Source organism: Spea bombifrons, chromosome 1 (assembly GCF_027358695.1).
Source record: "Spea bombifrons isolate aSpeBom1 chromosome 1, aSpeBom1.2.pri, whole genome shotgun sequence".
NCBI lineage: Eukaryota > Metazoa > Chordata > Amphibia > Anura > Pelobatidae > Spea > Spea bombifrons.
In genome coordinates this window covers 117,748,351-117,773,895 of record NC_071087.1, presented here as the reverse complement: position 1 = coordinate 117,773,895, position 25,545 = coordinate 117,748,351, and the positions used below count along the sequence as shown (strand labels likewise).

Genomic DNA, 25,545 nt, shown 5'->3' with positions numbered 1-25,545 from the left:
TAACTTACTACAGTAAACTGCTCAGATATAATTGCACTCGTCAGTTAAAGGAAATAGAAAAATAAAAAATAATTAAAGCATGGGGGGTACCTATTTAAAAATGACTGGAAGCAGCAGACACACTTGGAGCAGGGAGGTATAGTACCATTTTTACAGTTGGTACATGACAAGAGTCCCAACAGAATCCTACAAATACAACCACAGAGCCTCTCCAAGAAAACACTGCATCTCTGCTTGGAGAGCATGAATTCGGAATACGTGGGGCAGAAAGACACTCTGCAGTCAGCAACCGGTCCGACTGGAAAGGCTGTGGCTGTCCGACACGGGGATCAGTACCATGAATAGAAGTCAAGTTATCGCAAAGCACTACAGGACCTGCAAAGACACCACGACACTCCTTTATCGATGTGTAAGAGAGGCCACTGGCTACCAAGGTTTCGGAAAACTTGCAGACTGCACTTCATACAGTGAGAAGGAAATGGGAACAGCTTTAAGCACTTTAAACAAGCGTGTTCCAGAAGGTGAACATATGATTCTATGTTTATTTACAAAACCAGAGCGTTTGTAATTAAGTTGCTGATCTGAAACATCAAACGCAATGAGCGACAGCCCGTGGAAAGGTTCTCCTACGAGGACTGAGTGATCCTGTTTAACAGAGTTGTCCCAATAACTCTTCAGTGTAGAAATGTTTGTGCATTAGAAGCCAAGTGTTTTTCGTGTGCCAGCGTAGGTAGAATGCAACTGAGCACAGCAACGTAAAAAAGGAACCGAAAGATGGAATTTACCACAAACCCTTTCAGCTTACCAATCATCTCTTTAGAGATATTTCGGTTGCCCTCGTCTCACTGATTTAAAAATGTCTTGCACATGGTCAGCTCAGCCTATTCCAGGATAAACCTGCAAGGGCTGAACCTTAAAAATAAACGTTCAGTTTCACGTGCTCCAAAGCTGCAACTCCTGTATCTTTGTGCACAGCCCATACTATCTTGTACCTTTCTTTTGAACCCAGCCTCCCCTACATGAAACCCACCAGGGTAATTCTATTAGACGGCTAGAGCGTACTCTCCATACTCGTGATATTTTGCTTCTATGTGGACGGTATGAGCAGGTAGGCAACACCGTGGTTGAAGGTCATTATCCATACCTCCCAGAACATAGTTGGTTGTGTCTATGTTCCGTCGGAGCCACCCGTAGCCAATATAACGGTCGGATTGACTCTTCTACTGAAGGTTATCCAGATTGCTTGCAGACTCGGATATTGCTACTCCGTAGCGTGCAACAGATGGCTAAATGCGACTGTTTGGTAATCTTCATAACCATAGACCTACATCTAAATATCACACCTAGAAAAGGGGGCTGTATGAACACAAGGCAGAGGGGGTCACTGGCGCAGGCCCTCCCCACATACACACAAAATGCAAAATAAAAAGGCACGGGGGGGGGGTTGATGAAGCAGCAGCAGAAATAAGGGCACCCTCCAGATACATCCCTAGCAAAGGGGAATGCCAGCCAGTCACCCAGGATTCTTATAACCTATAAAACAAACAGTATCGATTACTTGATAATAGTTATAAAAACACCGAACGAATGGATGTAGCTCTGCAGACTACTGTACATTTCTCACACACCCGACACACGCATTTGTCCTGAACAATGCTAAACACAGGACCTCGCTACAAATAACAGTCTGCCGAAGAATTACATGTGAGCGCTCTGCAACAGTTTACAGGTGCTTATTGGAAAGCTAGTACACCTAATGCCACTTCAATCCCTCCACTGGCAAAGTGAACGCTCAGCAGGACAAAGTCCTAAAGAAACTCAACCAAAATTGTGGTTCGAAGAGACAAGCCCGGGATGGGTAAGACTGCAGTGTTACAGTCTTTGTGGGGGGCTAGGGTACATAGTGGGTCAATGCATCCCACAACAGAGACTGTTCCTTCGGTTAACAGAAGACATGGAAAATGTATAGTCATCAGAGCAGGATCCCTTGACCAGCTCAGCTTTCCTCCCAACGCATGGCATGAAGACACTGTGGCAGAGGGCTCAGCAGTTTCACAGACCAACACCACCGCTAGCCTTCCAACCACCACAGAAGAGCTACAGTTGATGTTTCTACTGGAGGTTCAAAAGGTCTAATTCCAGAGACCAGACAAGGTAAACACAAAAACATGCAGCGTCAAGGATAAAACCCCCACAGCATCTCTCCGGTACCGATCAATGGAGGTTACATCTTAAGCGCCAATTCGGTGCATTGGGAGTATTAGCAGTACTTTCTGCAATTTCAAGCTTTAATGCAAAAAAAACATAGCTTGCCCTTAATGGCTTCAGAATCACAGGCCTAAGTTGTGCATTGTGATGGAAAAGGCTCTGGTGATGAACTTGCCTTCAACTGCAGCTCCATGTCCATTAAGTATGCATCCCTTAAATTCTGGAAATAGTAAACTCCTCCTGCCAAGGAAACCTCACCTTCTCCTCAAAGTCTATTTCTGCATCATGATTGATAAATTATGAGAAAAAATTCAGGAAAACAAAAAGCAAAAAAAGGCATTTAAAAAAACAAACAAAAACAACCCTAAAAATAATGGACATTTGGCATCTCATAGTCGACACAGGCAGAAGAGTGTAGGAATAAACACACCAAAGGCTACCAAAATGGGAAACATGAGGCTGCTGTTGTCAGAGGCATAAGGATTAGGGGTGCGAGGACCAGACTGCACCCGGTTCTTGTTACTCTGCTTTTTGCTGCTAGATACATCATCTTCTTCCTCCTCCTCTTCCTCTTCTTTTTTTTCCAGGCCAGGGTGAGGCTGTAACTTCGGAACTTCTGGTAAAGGAAAACACACACATGTGAGTGCGGTGTTAATGTGTATGAGCGTATGGCGTTATCATGCATTAGTTACAATTTATATTTAGTACGGTAATTTGATTTACTAATAGTTTCATGTATTGATTTATCAGTTAATTAAATGGATTCATGTATTCACTTATAAATTTATTAAATGAGTCTCATTTTTCTATTATATATTGCGTGCTCTTTATATGTATTTATAACTGTGTAATTTGACATTACAGAGTACATTACAAATCAATAGTCCTACTGGAACCATGAGGTCAAATGAAAGTATGGTCTCTCCTGGCCGAACTGGCTTTTCCTGCTAGTGATGTCATCGCTGACAAATCCTCTCCATGCTCCGGGGACTCAGAGTCTGCAGCGATCCCCATCAGGTCGCCTGCCATAATACCTCGCACATGTATGCTGTAGCCCCAATGACAGGGCTGTAAGGGGCTGCAAAGAGCAATCAGAAGGTTCCACATAGGATTCCAGATTGCAGTACAGGGGAATCCTACTGGTGATGCAGCAGTGCAAATATTAACCATAAAAATATTTTAAAAAAAACAAGTTTATCCCCTTCGTATCAGGACTTTTTTTGTACCCTTCCTGACAATGGCCGTTTTATCATTGCAGCGGGGTTTGTGTTTAGCTGTCATTTTCATCTCGTTTTCATCTACATTTCTTCCAGGAGAAAGACTTTTATATACAATTATTTTTATCATATCAAAAAATCTTTTAATCATGTACAAACATAAAAGAATGAAAAAACCTGCTAAACAGGCTCTAACGTTTGTGCCAAGTTTAGAAATACCCAATGTTTTTGCGTTATACGGTTGACAACCCAAGGTATTTAGAACTTAGCTGCAAGTATCAAAATGCCTTATTTTACCACCAATCTTTGCCAAACAGGTACAATTTGTGGTGATTTTCCCCCCACAGTTTACAATTCAGGTATACATTTACTGAGAATTTAAATTGTTAAGTTTGTTAGGCTCATCTAATGATGTGCAAGGCATGCCAACTGTCATTAAGGGGTTATACATAGTATTACAAAATGCCCTTACTCATCCTCCCCAAAATACAAAATTATACATACACAGGAATAACCCTAGATCATCAATAACAAACCTATGGCCAGCTTGCCACAACGGGCACACCAAGGACTCCGTTATCAACTGATTGGTTTTAATATCAAAATAAAGGGAGTGCTCATACAGACCCCTGTTTCACTGCTCTTTAGCGAGGGGTGCCAGCTATTGATGCCTCATGTTCCCAGGAGGAGAACAAGGAGATCATGAGATAGTGACAGCAGCATATGGCAGGTGTCCAACCTGCAGCCCTCCGACTGCTGCAGGACTACATCTCCCATACTCCTCAGCCACCCCTTCGCTGAAAGAGCAATATAGGAGATGTAGTCCTGCAGCAGCTGGAGGGCCGCAGGTTGGACACCCCTGGCATATGGGTTACATTTGAGAAGCCAAACAACTTGCACTCATCCGTTTAGATTAAATAGGATGGATGCAAGGTGTTTGGTAGCGTCTCAGATGGAATTTGTGTGCTGCTGCCCTTTTCGTTAAGATATGAGAAAATAAGGGTTAAACAATTCAGATTGTCCTCAAATTGCTTCATTTATCCCCAGAAGAAATATGAATAAATAAATATACATACACACACACGCATGAACATATGCAGGGGAGCGTGAGTATCCACTTGTGTGTTTTCCCACCCTTAGAAGGTGAAAACAGTGCACTACACTAAGGGTAGCCATGCAGCGTTGGCGCTACGAGGTCTGCAAGTTGGTTTCATGAAGAGAACCGGCCACTCAGGCCTAAATAGACTATGTCCTAAATAGACTTTTTTCCCCATAAAATTGTTTTATGTGGATAATCAGAATCGGGGATAAATTAACTAACTTGGGGGATACCGATGAACATAAGTTTGTTTAAAAAGTTTTAATGCAGTGGCTCATTTTCTGGGAAAGAAATACAGCCAAAACCACAAACTTTGTTAGTGATTACTGATGAAACGGCTGCATGAAATATGTCCATATGGTCCTAGAGAAATGCCACAAAAGTATAATTAAATTATTCATAAAAAATTTTGTGCATAAATGACTCTTTTCAAAAGAAGGCTCTACTTGTGGTAAGAAAGAAAAATGCTCTGGTCCTGTACAATTAACAATCCCTGGTTGTGAAGAGCGAGAAACGCATAATTTCTAAAAAAATGTAGTTATGATGCGTAGGAAAATAACACCCAAGATAAAGTCCAAAGGACGTTTTTATGCACAGCGCTGAAAGGGGCTTTAAAGGAAATTACAAAACTCCCGACTCACCATCTAGTGTTCCCTTCATAAGGAACAATGCACACACTTTGGGGTTGTCATAATATCCCTATAGGGAACAAAAAACACACAAATTAGCAAGTTTACCCAACGCACCATTCTAATAGCACCGAAGATAAGTACCTATAAACATTTTTATATTCGTGTTAGCATTAGTCATATACAAGTGTCTTAGCAAGGTACTTTTTCCACAGAGAAAAAAAAAATGACCCTTCATATTACATGGTTAATGTTGGCATAAGAAATTTGTCCTCTTGTAGTGCCAAAAAAATGCATCCGATATATATCAGCCGTTAGCCATGTAGCTACCAATATTTTACTACCAGCGTGTACCTTAATACTATTTTATAGCTAGCAATATGGAAATGTTGCTTGCTGGCTTCCTCAAAATTAGCACAGTCTTCATTCTGATCACCGTACCTACCCGGCAGCCATGTATGCCGAGGGGAATGCAGTAATCGGACAGTCGATGTTAAAGCGGGCTAGAAGTAATTATCAACGCACATATTGACCAGCGGAACGATCACAAGGTTACATTACCTTTACAAATTCCACATTGAGCTTCCCAGTGAAAGTGGAGACTTCTCCTTGCACGCTCAGCTTCCCTTTCTTAATACTTATGGGGATGATCTCATCGTGGGCCGTGCTGTGTCCCACACGCTCAAATATATCCAAGTCCTTCACAACAGTGTGGCCGTTGACACGCACATCAAACACCTGGAGGTGGAAGAAGGTAAAGCATTCATTGAGATGTTCCCGTTTCTACTACCTGCAGGTGCAGTAAACCATCTGCTTGGTTCCCAAAGGACATGCCATCAAAACAGCAAAGCAGTACTTTTACCTTCTGTTGGGATTGTGCAAAATACACTTCTGCAAACTTCAGCACAAGGACATATTCTCCCTCCTCTTTGATGGGAATTTCATACCCAAAACTGTCTTCGTTGTAACGCTCCGTCTGGTATAAGACCTGATCCTCCGGGTTGGATCTCAGAATGGGCAGCTTCAAGCCATAATCAGATGCTGCAGATGAATAAAAAAAAAAGTATATATCTAGATGATTCAAGTAAGCCAAACATCTGATTAATTCCTAAACATAGGCAAAATGCACTTAATCGGTACAGCACATATGCACCATCGCACCATACGGCGGTTCGCAGGCCATCGAATTTTCTAATCCTCACTAGAATCAGCACAAGAAGCATGAAATACAAAGTTGTCTTTAGTAAAAGCCCAAAATGACCATCAATAAGTTTCAAAACTGGCAGGACTACATCAAGCTACAAATATAGCCAAAGCCACCATATATCATACACATAGAGCTTCTTAATGCTCATTTATAAACCGTTCGTTCATCAAGACCGCTCCGCATTACGTGTATTTTTATGCAGGGTTGCGTTTTTCAGATTGCATTTTCCAGGCGAACCGGTTGTGATCAGGCATAACCTTTCACACACAGGAGAGTCAAAAGTAACCGTGTCTCTCATTCAAACGTGTCGCACGCTGAGTGTATTACACCTGCCACCGTGCACACCAATAAGACACCATTAAGGAGAACTTGTCTAAGACAATTTTCTACAGTGCCTCATAGAGACCAAAATAATTCGCTGAAGAGTTTGAGGTCGGTTTCCGGTGCTCCATTTATCAGAGGCCTGTAGCCAGTGCAAAACTTCATTTCCGTTTTACAGTCACACCGAACACCTGCTCGGCTATCCATCTGGGGACCCCCCCCCCGAGTCCTGCTCCTGTACTCGAAATCCAGGCCCTAGGACTGCAAACTAACCTCTGCCCACTCTGCCCTCCAGTGGGTCTTTCCGGTAGTGGATGCCATGGACGTCCACATGGGCCTCTCCTCCCGCATTTACAGCCCAAATCACTTTGTCAGCTAGACCACCTCCCTCCACTGCAAGCGGTCCGAGCACAAGAAGTAAAACGGTGGCCAAAAGGCCCAGCATTGCCCAGATACTGGGCATCTCCCCGGGCGACAAGGCGAGCGTTGCACAAAAGCAGCGTGCAAAACCCGGTACTAGGTAGCCTCTCTCTCCAACTCCTCCCCCTCACCGGCCCCAGGCGGTTTGCCCGCAATCCGCCGCCCCCAACCCGCACATTTCATTCACGCTCCCCGAGGCCTCAACCAAACTTGTCGGGTTTACCCTACACCCAATCACATTCGCTCACGCGCCGCCCCGGCCTAGTAAAGGTCCTGATTCACCAAACGACGAAATGGAGGCGGAACAATGACTGATGAATAAATACACTAGCCAATCATTTGCCGGCAATACATGGGACGGAGCACGAAAATTTGAAGTGTGGTTGAGGTGTAGAAACCGGTTGGTCCGGCTGGCAAAAGGCGGAAGTGCGCGTAGCTTCCAAAACCCAAAAGGAATTACACCAACAGAAAACTGAAACCGTCATTGGACCGGAATCATCGTATGGCTTTATTATGTTCAACTGCTTTGCGTATAATAAAAAAAAACACAAAAAGATCAAGTCAAAGTTGCGCTGTGACCGCAGCCAATCAGTGAGCTCCAGCGCGGCTTGTCGCAGGGACTTCTGGGACTGCCCAGCCCCCGAAAGGTGCTGCTTGTGATGGGACCTGTTGTCTTGACAACGCACATCGCTTATATACACGTGATACATATAATAGGTTGCTTATTCGTATAGTTGTGTCTGTAGCCTTGATACCGGATCATATACGTGACGCGGTTATCTGGCATCTCCGGCCGACCTCTGGTAGTAGTTAGAATAAAAACGGTTTGGTTGAGTATTTGTCTTCCATTCTAGCGTGACTGATCTCACGAAATACAGCAGGGGGCGCCCTCCGGTCTTACTACTGACGAAGCTTCATTGAGGCGGGTTGGAATTGGGAGTTGTTGAACCCGTTGGGTTAGTGGCAATTCATTCACATTACGGTTTCAGTGGATGGTGGATTGCAACTCCCATCGTGCTCAGCTAGAGAGGATTGAAGGACCTTTAGGGTTGCTGTCCTTTCGAGAAATATACAGTTGCATTACTAGATATTATTGGCTCTAGTTAATACTGATCTGTAAAATACCAGATGAGAGCTAGGTTTATACCAGAGAGAGAGAGAAAAAAACAGGGTTTAATAATAGATGGGATACATTGTAACTCTGTACCCCATGTGCCTTTTTTTTTTTTTTTTTTTTTACAATAAAATGAGAATTGATTACCGTAAAAAAAAAAAATAGATGGGATACGGCTTAATATCCAGCAAATGGAGTCATTTGGATTCTGATATGTATGCGCCAGCATGCAGGGAACTGGCAAACCAAGTGAATACTAGAAAAAAAAAGGATTGATATTTGTCATGGATCGGAAAAGAAAGAACGTAGCAAAACATCATGTGTGGATAGATAGCCATGATGTCACACTTTACCCACATCATGTGTTGGGGTGACAGCACACACTGCACTTGAAACATAGCTTCATACAGTCTGACAGTAGTTGGGCCATCTTGCTTACCTGTAGATGCCTGCCGTAAAACACAAGTCTTTACTTGGTCCTCGGTCATGCTTTAGGTCCAGGATAGCTTTATGTCTATCCCATGCATGTTTAAATCCCCTCACTGTATTAAGCACGCGCTGCGCATGCCCATTAGATACATCGGCACCCTGTTGGGCACTGGCTAACAAGCAGCATCAAATCTGCTCCCGTTATGTTTTTGCTTGTCTACTAGTTTCACAAAGGAGTAGCCTGCTTTTGTTGGGCTTATCAGAAGGGTAATTGACTTGCTTTAAAAATTGAATTTAGGGCCGGTATTTATTCTCTGGAAACCAAATCAACACTGTTCACCTGTAACTGAAGAATAAAGATAAAACATGGATATAGCTGTGTTACAGAAAATGTAGTCTTGTAGTAGAAGTTGATATTTTTTTTATTGAACCAGAAAAATATATAAATATACATAAGCTGATGAGTCCTCCATGTGAAGAAGAGACGTCCGAGGTGCTGAAAGCTTATATATCTTTACATTATTTACATCACGATTGTGAGTGGAAGTCTGTGTTGCACTTCCAAGAACAGAGACATAGAAGAGAAGATTACCCAGCGACAGATAATCCCGCAGTGAAAGTCCTAATTAGATGATCCTATTAACGTTGCCTGTTAATGAGATCAGACTTCCGACTCCTGATTACTGTGATTACAGCTTCGGTCGCTTGTACATAAAGCCTTTGTAAATACACCTTTTGCTAAAGGCTGTTGGTTTGCTGATGTCATCAGCAGTATTTAATAGTTGAAATGCCAATTTGACTCATATTAACTTATTCCTTATTATTGTTGGCACTTATGGTCACGCTAAGCAATGAGGCATACTGTGAAAAATAAAGCGCATCATCAATAAAAGCAACTATTGCAACCATAGCAATGTAAATTCATGGCACACTTGACAGATCCACTGAACCATAGTTTGGATTGTCTCCTAGTTACGGTGTCTAACACTAGTATTAAATCTTTAACAGATTTCTTTAGCAGAACTATGTGGGTTATTCACTAAACCATGAGTGGGAGCTCATTTAGTCTGATGAGGAAAAGTCAGTAAGATAGACTATAAACGTACAGATTGTTGATACTATCCATCCATTATATAAAATACCATCTGCCAATTCAGTGATGAAGCCACACCAACCCATTGCTAGTAAATGATGATTATGATGATAGGGACCTTGTTATTAGAAATTGTGCGAGGAGAAGAGGTGATGAGCGATCTGCTCCCGCTAAGTGAAATTACACAAACTTAATATTGTCTGCTTCAGGTATCTTCTGGAACAGATTGCATTTAAGTAAAAAAAACTGTATTCTGCTCTATGAGTTATCATTACTAAGAAACATTTTCTATTTATGGCCAGAGCTTTCTATGTGGGTTTTGCGTGAATCAAGAGTTTTAAGAGCAGTAAGAAATATATATACTCAACCCCTTCTGGTGTGTTCACAGCTGGGGACATTGCAATATATATTTCTATATATATCTATATATATATCTATATATATATCACAGTAAAGTAATTCAGAAAGTAGTTCAATTTCTAAGTAGTTGCGTCATAGGATGGGTAATAGGAAGCATTTCAGATTAACCAGGGATAATGTATACAGTAGAACTATATTCAAGCTACACAGAAGGATGTATATTTTATAAGTGTCCTAAATGAAATGGTACATGAAAAGCTATTTTGTATTAATATGGTAAATAGATAAGCTTTAGCAAAGGCGCTTCGGTTAAAAAAGCAATAAAGTACTTGTTTTTAAGCAGGGATAAGCGTAATTTCTTGGCCTGTTGCACACCTTGGTCTACGTAAAAGACCCTGTGTCCATGTCTTTAAAGATGACCCTTAAGGCTTAAATATAAGTCTTACAAAGTATATAATGGAAAAGAATAATAGGAACAAGAGAATAATAAAATACATACATACATACTGCAAATGTGAATGTGTTCTCCCCAAATATTTTAGGTGCACAAATCAGGGTGTAGCCAAAGACAGAGAGGCCTCATATCCCAGCATGCTGAATCTAAAGATGGGCAGCTCCTTTTAATGAGGTCTATGGACTGAGCCAGTTAAGCTTCCATCACGTAAATACACCAGTTGGGGAAATCAAAGATCTCATTTGTAACCGGCCCATTGTGCAGCTGGACACTGGAGGGGGTCCCAGAGGGAGATCTGTCCCCTGGACCTGCCGCCATGGTTGGCCCAGGCTGGGATACTTCACCGTTCCCAAATACTGCAAAGGAGTGACAGAGGGGCAGCTAAGCAAGAGAGAAAAAACTGGGGCTGTCCCCCCAAAACCAGGACACTTGGGAGGTATGTGAATGTACTTGTAACGGGTTCACCAAGAGAGCTGTAGTAACTCCCAGAGATCACCCAATATCCTCCTGTTGTCCCCGGAATCATTTCCAGCACCAGTCAGCATGCACACCTTGGAACCCTGCCATGTGAACCCAATAAGTAGACACAACTAGCTTCAATTGATTACAGAAAGAATGAACATTTTATTGATGTAAAACATAGACTCATATATCCAGAGAACTGCATTAACATAAATTAACAGATATATGTATACAACCCAACCTTTAGTTCCCCTGGCAGCAATCCTATTAATGGGATTAGTTAAACAATGGAGTTCCTACCTGTGCTATCTTTGTTTGACAGCCAGGCTGGAGCCATCTTTGGGGTCCCTGCATGACAGGTCATTCTGTCACAGTACTGTTGCAGAAATATACTTACTGTGTTTTAGGTCTAGAGGAGAAATTGAGTTACAGTGATATAAAAGAGAAGACATTAGTCAAACTACTAGTATTGAGTTGCATATTAATGAACACAGGGGGCAAAATTAGTAATGAGTCTAAGACTGTGACCCATATATGAGCAACAATGTGATGAGATTATAGGTCTGCAATTCTCCTCTACCAGCCAGAATAACCTTAGCCCCTAATCTTCTTCAATACTGGTCCATCGAGGGAAAAAGGGGCATTACTTGTTGTGTCATTGATATACCGTATTGGCTCGGATATAGGCCGCCCCCGTATATAGGCCGCACCCTAAAAGTTTGGTGCTTTTTTAAAGAAAAAGTTTTTTTTCTTTAAAAAAGCACCAAAAAACATGCTGCCACTCTGTCCTCCCTCCCCGAGATACGCTGCCACTGTTCTCCCTCCCCGAGATCCGCTGCCGCTGTCCTCCCTCCCCGAGATCCGCTGCCGCTGTCCTCCCTCCCCGAGATCCGCTGCCGCTGTCCTCCCTCCCCGAGATCCGCTGCCGCTGTCCTCCCTCCCCGCGATCCGCTGCCGCTGTCCTCCCTCCCCGCGATCCGCTGCCGCTGTCCTCCCTCCCCGCGATCCGCTGCCGCTGTCCTCCCTCCCCGCGATCCGCTGCCGCTGTCCTCCTCTGCCCCCCCCTCCTCGACTTACCGGAGCAGACTCCCGGGTGTCTTGCGGGGCCGGCGAGGGACATGTACGCAATACGCGTATGCAACTTCCGGTACCGGAAGTTGCATGAGCGTATTGCGTAAATGTCTCCCGCCGGCCCCGCAAGACACCCGGGAGTCTGCTCCGGTAAGTCGAGAAGGGGGGGGCAGAGGTAAAACGCTTAGATAACCTCCCGTGCCGGCACCCCCCCCCCCCCATGGGAAGTGCTGGCAGGGGAGGCTGTCTGAGCGTATCGGGGATAAGGATGCAGGTCCCCTGCACCGCTGCGGGGGATCTGTATCTTAACCCCGCTGCCTGCCCGGCGCCCGGGACATGCAGAGCCCGAATATAGGCCGCACCCCCACTTTAAAAACTTAAAGTGGGGGAAAAAAGTGCGGCCTATATTCGAGCCAATACGGTATTTGCATGTGATGCACAACAGGAACATAGAGCGTGCTGTGCTGGGCGCTGACATATGCCGAGATTTATTTTTATAATGTGTTCTCTGAAAAATAACTGGTTATATTTGGACAGTCGGTTAGCTACAGCTAATTTACATCCAGCTTTGTGGGAATAAAGACTTACTTTGCATGACAGTACATCTTTGTCTGTGGTGCACTTTAAGGGACACGTTATCCATCCTATGCACTTTAATGCCTATGATAGCTGCATGGTTTCTTTAAATTTTGGGGTGTCCCTTGCAAACACATTCTAAAGAACCCCTCATATGCATTTGCACCTCCCCCTCCCCCCCGGCTTTATGCCATGTGGCAGGTGTGTTTGGCCGAACACATCTGTCTGCACGTGATATACTTGCCTCTCGTTGGCTCCAGCACTCACTTGGTGAATGTTTCAAGCGGAGTCTCTTCAGGCCCCCTGTGCCCATGTGCGGAAAGTGCCCCCATTTATTTCCATGTGAGCACTTTCCTGCTACCGATTGGCTGCTCAAAGCAAAATGGTCAGACCCCAGAGGAAGAAGGCAGCTGCAGGGCTGCAGCTTCTATCTCAGCTAAATCATTTACCTTTTTTGTGTTTCTTTGAAGAATGTATATTAAAATACTCACAGATTACTTTTATATGCATTCTTCTTTATATGCATGCAAGTCACTGGTGGTTGTTCGAAGAATGGTGGCCAAAAGGTAGGAAAGACATGGAAAAGACTGTTGGATGTGGAGAGGGATAGAAATGGGTTGGGCAGGCAAGAAAGGCAAAATAAGCGACAGAGAAAGGTGGGGGCATGTTTTACATTCTCTCTCTCCGAGCTAACAGACGGCATTTACATATTCTGATTACTAATCCACATTAATCTGCCACACTTCAAAAGGATTTAGATCAATATGTAAAGTATGGCCTCATTCCCATGACAAGAGAGGCAGACAAAGGACGAGGAGGCAAAGGAAGACATCAAATGAACTATAAATAGACAAAAAATTACTGATTTATCTCAGTCTCACACTAAATAGAACTGGCTTTCCTGTGAATATTCAGTTGTGAAGAGACGAACAAAGATTGTCAGTATTTACTGAAAAAAGGAAATGTTATAACAAAGACAAAATGAGCCAGGAGCCATGATAGCGGGTGAAATTACGTAGTACTGTCAGGATGTGCTAGTGAGACGTATTTACAGTACAAATCTAGTGATTCACAGGCATTAACCCAGTTGCAGAAGACACCACCTCACTACCCCTTAAATCAGGAGATCTTGTGGTTCCTCAGAACCACGTTGTGTTTAGCGTTGTGTTTAGCGTTGTGTTTAGCGTTGTGTTTAGCGTTGTGTCAGCCTTAGAGAATCTGCCACCCTAGGTGATCGCTGGCACCCCTCCTGCATGCACTTGCTTTCTAATACAGAAAAGAACCTGGTGATGCAGAGCCGTAGCTGGCTCCTTTTGTGCCCGAGGCAAGAATTGAATATTGTTTCACCCCGGCTATTTTTTTTACAGAGATTATTTCATTGACACTGCCTTTGCACACACCTGCCCATAAAGACACGTACACTTCCCTTACACACGACTGCCCACACATGCTGCTTTTATATATAGCTGCCCATAAACACACACACACATATATATATATATATATATATATATATATACACACACACATACACCTGCTCTGAAGACCGGCCCCGGGGAGGTGGCTTCTATGCTCGTCCCTCCCCTATAGATACGCTACAGTTTTAGGGCTTCGTGTAAACTTGTGTTTTTTACTGGGTACACTCAGATATGTAAAATAAAAGCAATCTCTTTTAACAGCTTCTTTTAGGAAGCTGACAGAATTCAACCAACTTCAAAGTAGTTTAAATATAAAAAGCAGAAGACGTATATAATTATATATAGTGCAGTAGTTAAATATTTAAATGTTGTGGATTTTTGGTATTTATAATTTTGCGTGAAAGGGAAGTTACACTGATTCACTTGTGGCTGGTATAGGGTTCAGCGCCAGGTATTTTCTTTTATATTTTAAATTAAATCTTGTTACGTTACTTATTGTGTGGTGTTGCTACCAGAAATGCACCGTCGGGGGGGGGGGGGGTTTAAATGTCCAACGGGTTTCCTCACGCGCCTCCGAGTGGACAAGCCCTGGCACAAGCCGAAAAGACTCCACGTGTGACACAGACCCTTCAAAAACCTCCTCGAGACGAAGTTTTCCCACATTTTCACGTCTGATGCTTAGATGTTCTGTATCTCCCAGCACTTGTTCCAAGGGTACCTGCGAATGACTCTTCAACTCTGTCTGACAAAGTTTTCCCCCCCTACTCCTTTGTATTTGACATTTGGGGGGACAACAGCCTTTTGCTAGTTTATTATTACTCTCAGTGGCGACTCTATGAACAATACTGTATATAGGGGGGCACATAAGATACCAGTCAAAACTGGGGGGGCACTAATAAGTTCCACGACTAAATCATGCCACTGACAAAACACATATATATATATATATTGCCAAAATACCAGAGTATTGCAGTATGCAATTTTTTATTGGATTAACATAATATTTAAAAGACAAGTTTTCCTCTCTTCCTCAGGTATTGCTTTTCTTGATAGTTTACAAATAAGTGCAGTGCGCTGCCTGGTGAGTAGAGCCGTAGCTGACTCCTTTTGTGCCCAAGGCAAGAATTGAATATTGACGTCATATCCCAGCGCTCTTCATCATTTCCCGGCATGTAGTGATTAGGGAGCATGGAAGCCGAAGTCTGAAGTTTATAGACCTTGCGCTCCCTAATTTGGGCCGGTGACAGGGGGATTATGATCTCCCCAACTAGTCCTGCAGGCTGCAGCTACTGATCGGGTGGCTATGCGCCCCCTCACAGCTCTACCCTAAGCCAGTGCCTCTCTCCCCTCACCCTTCCTACGGCCCTGTGGTGATGCCTCCACCCTAATATCTCAGTGCCCTAGATATTAGGGATATTGGCCAGGTCACCCATATGTTGGGGTTGGTCTTGTTTCAGGATGATTTTTAGTAGTCTTTCCAGTATAGGAAAGCAGAACTTTCCTACAGAATGACCATATGGACCCTTCAGTAGGGGATACTTATAGAAAATGTTTATTGGTGGGCTGAATTAAGGGATATTTTGTTATGGGAAACCTCATTATTTGGGAGATCTGCGCATACAAATGCAGTTTGAACAGCATCAGGAGAGAAAGTTAACCCAAGGTTCCACAATGGGCATTTTTTCATTCACAGTATTTCTGGTCACTATTTGCTTTTTTTCAGTGTTTTTTATTTTGTTTGTCTGAATAGAATATAAAGGATATATTATGATTTAAGATAAAAATATATACTGCTGCCCCATCTAGTTTCCAGCTGAAGGTACCATTTGGGCACCTGAGCCCATGCACACGGGTACTCGCTATGCCTTGGTGCGGATATGAATATCTGAAGAGCACATATGTCACAGAGACAATAATAAAAATATTACAGCATGTTTCTCCAAAGAATTAGCCATTTCTGCAAGAGCATATGTTAAGCTCAACCAGCCAAAGGGAGCAATTAGCATTTGCTGATAGCTAAAACCTCTAGCATGGTATCAAAAACATGATATGGAATTTGAATAAAATGTAGAAATAATAGTTAATTATATTTACAATTCAATAGTGAACCTTAATGACTGGTACCCTTACAAACCAGTCCTATAACTTTACCTTGTCTCTGGGGCTGCCATTAAAGGTAAAGGTCAGGCAGCTTGGAATATTTTCTTGGAAAAATGTTTGGTGCTGTATTTCTTTTAAGCATGTGTTTTATGGATATATATATAATAATATATATTTATGCATAAAAATATACCGTATTTATGTTAATATTACATGTTCATAATACATTTCCATTAATTTATTACATTTCAAAATAAATTAGGGCATTGCTTTTCCATTAACTCTATTACAAGCTTGTGCTTGCCTGCTTTCTCATTAAGCTTTTACTGCCAAAACGGCTATGTCTAATCTCAAAATGCTTTCGGAGCTTCTGTTACGGTTTGATAGGCATGGCTCGCATATGTTCTGCATAATATTATAAATCTCCATATCTAAATTACAATGAAGCAACTTTTCTGGTTGGCAAGAGACTGGCTGCTCTTATGTAAGATTAGTTTTCTAGAGACACAGAGTATCTGTCTTAGGAAAATATCACCGACTGAGGGTCTTGAACAATGACAATGGGGGATAATCTAAAAATGCTATTTTCGGACCGGTTGGAAAAGTGGTCTTATGCCTATTTCAACCAATGTATTAGTTCTGCTGATTTCAGAGACAAAAGTGCTCTTATCACCATAGCAACCGATGGGCAGTCCAATCAGCAGTAACATGCCATTGGTTCTAATTGCGTTTGGCCACTTTTCACACATTGCGCCAGAATCATTCTCTATGCATAACTTCCAATTTATGCATTTTACATACTGCCAGGCACTGCATGGGTCCGTCATACTCTCTGTATTGCATTTATTATAGAAGTTAATGAAGGTTTTACTAAACATCGATGAAATGGATAAACAGCAGGGTCTCCGTGCATGGAACTGTTTGCTCCTTTCGGTTGCTAATTCCACACAAATTGCATATCTTTTTTGTAAGTAAAACCATTGGTATACTATACCTGTAGTATACTATACCAGTAGTATATTATATAACTATAAAATATAACTATAACTCAAAAATATTGTCTGTTCGATGTATTTCTTGTATGTTAAATGTTACAAAGTGCTTAATCAGAATGACCAGCACTGTCTACCTGCAGACCGAGATCAAGTTGCTGACATTCAGACACTGTTCTTAGACTGAGTTGTGCAATATTTAAAAAGGTCGGTAGAAGGAGTAATGAACAGAGACACATTCTGGCACATCATCAGCTCATGCCTGCAGATGGACAGCTACAGAAAACATGGTGGATCCCAGCACGTGAATGGGAAATAAAAATAACTCTGAATTCTATGAGCCTAGGTTATAAAAAGAAAATAATAATATGTTTACGGGATCCTTAACTGTTCCTTGCCGACATGGGATCAGGGGCGGTATCTGTGCCGTGTAGACATAGCTGGGAACTCTCCAGGCCCTTTATCCCTGTGGGCACCAGGCGCGGCGCAGGTCATGGCAGGGTCCTGCGGCCGCTAGGTAGGCTGGAAAGGAAAAGGTCAGGGCCTCGGTACTCGCTACCTTAACGGCCCACTGACCTGAAATTACCCACAGATGCGCAAGGGAGAGGATCCAATCTGCAGCCCTATAAATGTCTCACAAACTCTTAGGTCACTGCTTGTTTGTTACTAAGTTGCGGTGTCTGCTTATTGTCAGACACCATTCCCTCATGCTGTTTGCGCAATTCTGTTTTCTATTTCATTACTATTGAACCCTGCTTGCTTACAGGACTAATCTATTCACCTCTGTTGTGAATTACCAGCTATTGACCCTGGCTTTGCTAACTGGATTATGCTATCTGCCTCGGGCCCCTATAGTGAATTACCAGTTACTGACCCCTGCCTACTTACTAGTCTATGCTATTTGCCTCTGGCCCTTATTGTGGATTACTGGCTACTAACCCCTTTTTGCTTATTAGACACGCCCCCTGTCTCCTGTCCTGACCCCTGCTCTGTAGATCCACCACACAAACCCTGACAGCACGTAGACAGCAACCTGGGCCCCTTTGGTGCTTGGGGATCCACTTTCACCTTGTGCTGTCTACACATCATGAGAGCTGCACAGTGTATGAACTTTGCAGATCCTTTTAAGTCCTGTAAGTAGTGGGGTGAGACCTCCATGGATGCATCCATGTTCTCCAGGATGCATATGTTCTCCAGGTAAGCAACATACCCGGGCCATTTATGTGATGTAAGAGAAAACATGATTCATCAGACCAGGCCACCTTCTTCCATTGCTCCCTGGTCCAGTTCTTATGCTCATGTGCCCATTGTAGGTGCTTTTGCCAGTGAAGAAGGGCCAGCATGGGAACCCTGACTGGCCTGCAGCTACACAAACCCATATGTAACAAACTGCAATTCACTGTGTGTTCTGACACAGTAGCGTACCTAGCGGGGGGCGGGGGGGGCGGTCCGCACCGGGTGCCGCTCATCAGGGGGTGCCAACTTGCCGGCACCCGGCACCCCTCCAGAGACGGACAGTAATGAACCGTCTTGAACCGGCTTAAAATCACTCAAGGGAGCCGGAGGTCTGTTAAAGACCTCCGATTCTGCTCCCTTACGATCCGCGCGGCAACTGCTGCTGTGCAGAGGGCACTGTGGGCGCGGCTTCAGTGCCGCCGGGATCTGACAACAAACCCCGGCGGCACTGAAGCCGCGCCCACAGTGCCCTCTGACCCGGAAGAAGACAGAAGAAGAGGAGCGAAGAGGAAGACTGCTGTAAAAAGAAAAGACTGCTGTAAAAAGAAAAGACTGCTGTAAGAAGAAAAGAAGTAGAAAAGAAGGTAGGAAATCATTCATTAAGACTGAGTGAGAGTGGATTGGTATGTGTGGAATCTGTGGATTGGTAAGTGTGGATTGGTATGTGTAAAATCCCTTGAGGGGTTACATGTGGAATCTGTGGATTGGTATATGTGTGGATTGGTAAGTGTGGATTGGTATGTGTGGAATGTGTGGATTGGTATGTGTGTGGATTGGTAAGTGTGGATTGGTATGTGTGGAATCTGTGGATTGGTATATGTGTGGATTGGTAAGTGTGGATTGGTATGTGTGGAATCTGTGGATTGGTATATGTGTGGATTGGTAAGTGTGGATTGGTATGTGTGGAATGTGTGGATTGGTTTATGTGTGGATTAGTATGTGTGGAATCTGTGGATTGGTATGTGTGGATTGGTATGTGTGGAATCTGTGGATTGGTATGTGTGGTATGTGTGGAATCTGTGGATTGGTATGTGTGGAATCTGTGGAGTGGTATGTGTGGTATGTGTGGAATCTGTGGAGTGGTATGTGTGGAATCTGTGGATTGGTAAGTGTTGATTGGTAAATGTGTGAGAGTGATGGGTGTTATGCTGTACCATTTCCAATGTCTTTTTCATTATAATTATGCTCTAAAGTACATCATAACTCCCATCACTCTATACTGTTCCATACAGTGGCAGAGCTGGGAGACAGAGGCCTTGCACCCCCACCGCAGGGTGCTGGTCAGGTTCTATGTGGGCAATGTGGACGCTGGCTTTGGGGTGTGCAATCTGTGATCTATGTGATCTATGTAATTTAGGGTGTTTTATCTATAACTTTAATGCTGAGTTTTTATGTGAATTCCAATTGATCAATACCTGCAAAGCTGGGTTTGTGTGTTAATGTGTTGGTCTGTATCTGCTATGCTATGTTTCTATACATTATTTATGTTTACCAGCAAATACAGAGTTTTTATGTCTTATTCAGTTGATCAATACCTGGGGTGCTGTTTCCATGTGTTGTTTATTTGATCTATACCTTCAGTGCTGAGTGATTTCCAGTTGATCTATACCTGCAATGCTGGGTTTGTGTGTTCTGTTGATTTATACCTGCAATGCTGTGTTTCTATACATTATTTATGTATACCTGTAAATACAGGATATTTATGTCTTATTCAGTTACACGTGCTGTTTCCATGTGTTGTTTATTTGATCTACACCTGAACTACAGGGAGTAATTAAAAGAGAGTTGTGGTTTAGTGACGTAGGGGACAAATGGACTTTGGGGATGATTACGGGGAGAGGACCTCCCAATGTCACGGTGCAGTCAGAAGAAGGGAAGGCTGTACTGACTCTCACAGTCTTCCCCTGATCTGCAGTTGAGGGCAGTACAGCATAATCTCTATCACTATACATCGATCTAGACATTTACAATAATGCAGCATAACCCCTACCACTATATACTAAGCCAGACACTGAAGTGGTAGGCCTACACCACATCAATGGCTTTGTATATAGTGATATGGGTTATGCTGCATTATTGTAAATGTCAGGCTCAATGTATAGTGATATGGATTACGCTGCCCCACCGTCAATGTGTGCTCAGTATAAAGTGATAGGTGTTATCCTGTATCACCGGCAATGTGGGCCTCAGTATATATTAACAGTTATGTTGTACCACCGTCAGCGCGTGCCTCAGTATATAATGGAAACAGTTATGTTGTACTACTGTCAGCGCGTGTCTCAGTATATAATGATAGCAGTTGTGCTGCACAACTGTCAATGTCTGCCTCAGTGTATAATGATAGTTATGTTGTACTACTATAAGTGTCTAGCTCAGTATATAAAGATAGCGGTTATGCTGTACCACCATCAATATCTGGCTCAGTTATAGTGATAGGTGTTATGCTGTTCCACTGTAGTATCTGGCTCAGTGTATAGTGATAGGAGTTATGCTGTTTCACTGTAATGTTTGCCTCAATATATAATGAAATTACTTAAGCTGCACCACCGTCAATGTCTGTCTCAGTATAGAGTGATAGGCATTATGCTGTACCACCGTCACTGCCTGGCTCAGTATATAGTGATAGGTGTCATGCTATACCACAGTCAGTGTCTGGTTCATATGGTATATATAATCATGAGTCGACATGGCAACACCACTATATATGCAAATGCTTAAATAAAAAGAGAACAATGTTATGGTGACTCCTGATTATAATATCAGAATTTTTTTTAGTTTATAGTGTCTTTAGCTGCTTAGCCAGTACTTAATTTGTAATGTTTGTCACTCATTTGTTAGGGCTTCTTAGAAACTTGTTGTTTGTTGTTTTTTTGGGGGGTTATTAAAGAAAGCACTATTATATGTTCAGTAAATGTTATTTAAACATATTTATTTTACTTACAAGTTATTAATTTATTTTTTCAGATTTCTTGTTGTTTACAGTTGACATACAGTTTACAAATTGGTGCAATAAATATTCTTGCCAACATAATTTTGTAGATGTCTTTACATTTGGGGGGGGGGTGCCACTTACAGGATCCGCCCCGGGTGCCAAATACTCTAGGTACGCCCCTGTTCTGACACCTTTCTATCAGAACCAGCAGTTTTTCAGCAATTTGAGCTACAGTAGCTCGTCTGTTGGATTTGACCACATGGGCCAACTTTCACGCCCCACGTCCATCAATGGGCATGACCCTGTCGCTGGTGCACCGCCTTTCCTTCCTTGGACACTTTTCATAGGTGGATACTTTGAGGACGAAATGTTCACTTGCTGCCTAATATATACCACCCACTGGTCATAATGTTATGGCTGATCAGTGTAAAACCACTTAATCTTTTTTACTAGTGTCAGATTAAAATAAATTTTCAAAGCTATTGTGTTAGTATTTTTTTCTAGTTTTTGCATACTATAATGTTTTTTGTTACCTGTATATTAGCCACAAGTATGTATTCTAACTTATTTCATGTCAGTATACTAGAGAGACACCCTGACTCCTTAATATTCTACTTGTGGTATTCAATAGAATGACTTCAATCACAAAATTGAACACTCTAATTAATGGAAGCTTTGTCATAAAGAATCAGCGCAGTGTGGCGCTTGGACAGGGAGAGGCACCCAAGATATCACTTGAGTGGCATCCTCCAAGTCTGCAATAAAGGGATATTTTTGAGAACAAAATGAGATAAAACCATGTTTTTGTCACTGCTAGCCTACATTACGGTATACAACATTGCAGTAGTGTACCTAGATGGGGCGGGGCGGTCCGCACCGGGTGCCGCTCATCAGGGGGGTGCCAACTTGCCGGCACCGGGCACCCCTCCAGAGACGGACAGTAATGGTCGCCGCTGGAGGAGCAGGCTTGGTTGGGGAGATCAACGATCTCCCTTTAACCGGCTTAAAATCACTCAAGGGAGCCGGACGTCAGTATATAATGATAGAAGCTATGCAGTTTTAAAGTGTGTGTGTGTGGCCACATACAGGATCCGCCCCAGGTGCCAAATACTCTAGGTACGCCCCTGCAACATTGTATTTTTTTGCTCAGTGTGATATATATATATATATATATATAACCCTGGTATAACCCTGGTACTTATCCTTGAAACAATTTTCAATAATATATTCAGATTGTGTGATTCATGGACAGCCTGTGTTGTTCATACTGACTCCATTGTTAGACAGTTTAATCCCTATGTGTATGGCTTCTTTCCTGGAACGGCTCACAGATGAACACATTGAGATTAGTAGACAAATTGGATAATGATGTCAGAGGGAGAAGCTGTCCGGCTAAAACCGTTTGAAAATATTTTCAGTGAGTGTTTGCCAGTGGGAAAACATGAAAATAGGAGTAATTCTGGGCCCTTAGAACCTTTTTTTTTCCTCCCACAGCTTTTTTTTCTGCCAGACACCTTTCAAACCTTTGAACTCATACGAAGAAAAAAAACCCCTTATGTAGCACACCCTAATAATCCACAATCCTAACCCTGCAGGGTACTTATCCTTGGCAATATTGCGTCAAACAAATATGTCTAAAGGGTTCGGGAGAGAATAGCTTCCGATAACACAGTGTCCTCCTTGTAGACCTGTCAGTGCGGTTCATTGACATCCCGTTCAGAGAGTGAAAAGAAGGTTTGAAGCGAGTGTGGATTTAACAAGGAAGGTAATATGATAAATGATGCTGTATTTTCTATAATATAACTTAGCTTTCAAAAATTGCCTGTTTCCACCCCATGATATATGTCCTAAGTAAGAAGGAGCTAGTAGAACGGAGCTGTCCAAGGTACAGCAATGTTAATGGTACTGATGGAGACAGCCAACACAAGCTCAGACACAGCGTGAGCAATTACATCTGTATTAGAAAATAGTGTGTTTAGTCAAAGTTGAATCCTTTATTGGGCCAACACAGAAAAAGTAGTAAAGTTACATAAGCTTTCAAGATCACGGATGTCTCTTCTACAGGAACTACAGAATCTACTTTCTCTTGGGCAACCACGGCAGTATCCATTTTTGTTATTGGAAAATAGAAACAAATGATCCTTAAGGAAAACCAAAATACCTTATTTGTCAATATTTTTCTTTAAGTTCAATACGACAAGGACAGCTAAAAATGTTCCCGTTTGCTTTGGAAAATTAGTTTATGTTTGAACCTGGAGTGAAATATTTTCTGGGTCTAGGCTTCTTCGCGTGTTTAACACAAGACATGTTTTTTAATACCTGATTTCATTAACCTTTACATGTAGTATAAATAGCAACTAGATTGGACCCTCAAACCCTCTATTTATATTCTTCACTGTAACATATCCCAGGGCACTGGTAAAAGTTAAGTAGCCAGGATTCTTCTGGTAGATCTTCTTAAAAATACAGGGAGATATATAATAGTTCCAATTCTTCTATCATGTCTACATGTCAACAAATATATTGGGTTCCCAGCTTGGCAGGATCTTAGAATTCCAAGCAGCTTTAGTGGCTATGTAAACTCCATCTGTGACATATGCATGAAAGGAAACACCCAGCTATGCATTATGGCCACAGTTATTGTCACATACAGAGGTTTATCCCCTAAAGCAGATGTTGCAGGAGAGCTGTGGCTTCCACTCACCATCTTCACTATGCACTCTGCCAAGTTTCTCCATCAAAAACAGCTATGCCATCCCAGCAAAATGCATAGCTCAATTGGTGAGCTAGTTTTAACCTACCGATAGGTGCTTCCATTACATATTGGGCCATTATATATATATATATATATTAATCATTATATATATATATATATATATATATATATATATATATATATATATTAATCATCGACACTAACAATCCTAGTGACAGCTTTGTAAAACACTATCACAAGTTCTGCCTCCAAGGTGAACAATGTGATGTTAATTATTACACATGTATATGTGTAAAATGTATATATATATATATATATATATATATACTGTACATCTACTGTATATCAATTAGCCTATATACCCGTTAAGCCCTGTGTATTTTATGTTCTTCAGTTACCTGCTGCTTTGTACACGCTATAGCCTTCTAAACATAGAACTTGACGGCAGATGAGATTCGTTCAGCCCATCTATTCTGTCTGTTTCTCCTGAACTAAAGTCTCAAACCTTTATCAGCCCCTGGTCTTGTCTTAGATTTGGGATAACCATATGCCTCTCTCATGCATATTTAAATTCACTGACTGTATTAACCTCTAGCACTTCGGCTGGGAGGCTGTCCAATTTATCTACAGCTCTCCCAGGGAGTAAAACTTCCATACATTACATCTATGCCACTGACCCACTATTTTATAAATCTAAAAAATATGAATATATTACCGGTACTGCAGTACGAATAATAAATGTGCATTATCTTGAGCCAGGTTCCTTGCAAAATAGAAAAAGCATCTCTGCAACACCACAAGCCCTCTGAAAGCCACCATATTGAACCAGGCATCTTGCAAGTTATTCAACTTCATTTGGACTACTTATTAATTCATATTTTGTGTTTTTATGTTTTTTTCCTGTATATGTACGAAACACGTATTTGTTTTTTTTCTGGCCAAATGTTGTTTACCTTTTCAAATACACTTCCTTCTTGATCCCCTCGCTCTCTGACCTCCTACAGCCATAACTCCATCCCTTTTTTATGTCAAAAACATCTATTATCTTGTTCCTCTCTCTGTAGCTTTCTTGAAACCCCACAAGGCCTCTGCAAGCCATCACCCTGACATAGGCATGAATCCACTCGTTTTGTATCAATTACCCATATTATTTCTTTTAGATTGTAAACTCAAGAGGGAGGCCCTCATAATCTCACCATTCTTAACAGGATACTTGTTTACCATAAGGCTAAATGGCAAGCTTACATGCAAGGCTCTCAAAAGGTAGTAAAAATAATAACTGAAGTTATGTATATAATCATTTTCTCTTAGTGGTTTATATGGGTTATCAACATGTTGTAATTATAACAAGTTATGCACAAGTGTTATGTCACCGCACTGCTTTTTCTTACAAACTGACTCTTGGTGTTTATTTGTTCCATATTAAAGAAATAGTGAATTATCAAATCCCCAAATGTGAATTAATATGTCCTGAGACATACCCATGTATGT

General features: G+C 42.1%; 1 protein-coding gene across 1 annotated transcript; it reads right to left on the bottom strand.

The window, feature by feature from the left end:
• Positions 1-2,518: 2,518 nt before the first annotated feature.
• MLEC (malectin) lies at positions 2,519-7,262 on the bottom strand. Its single transcript, XM_053457249.1, has 5 exons — positions 6,955-7,262; positions 6,016-6,194; positions 5,715-5,891; positions 5,166-5,223; positions 2,519-2,824 (listed from the first exon to the last, which is right to left on the bottom strand). The coding sequence occupies exons 1-5, from the start codon at positions 7,142-7,144 to the stop codon at positions 2,598-2,600; spliced, it is 831 nt and encodes a 276-aa protein (XP_053313224.1). The 5' UTR covers positions 7,145-7,262; the 3' UTR covers positions 2,519-2,597.
• Between the last annotated feature and the right edge of the window lie 18,283 nt (positions 7,263-25,545).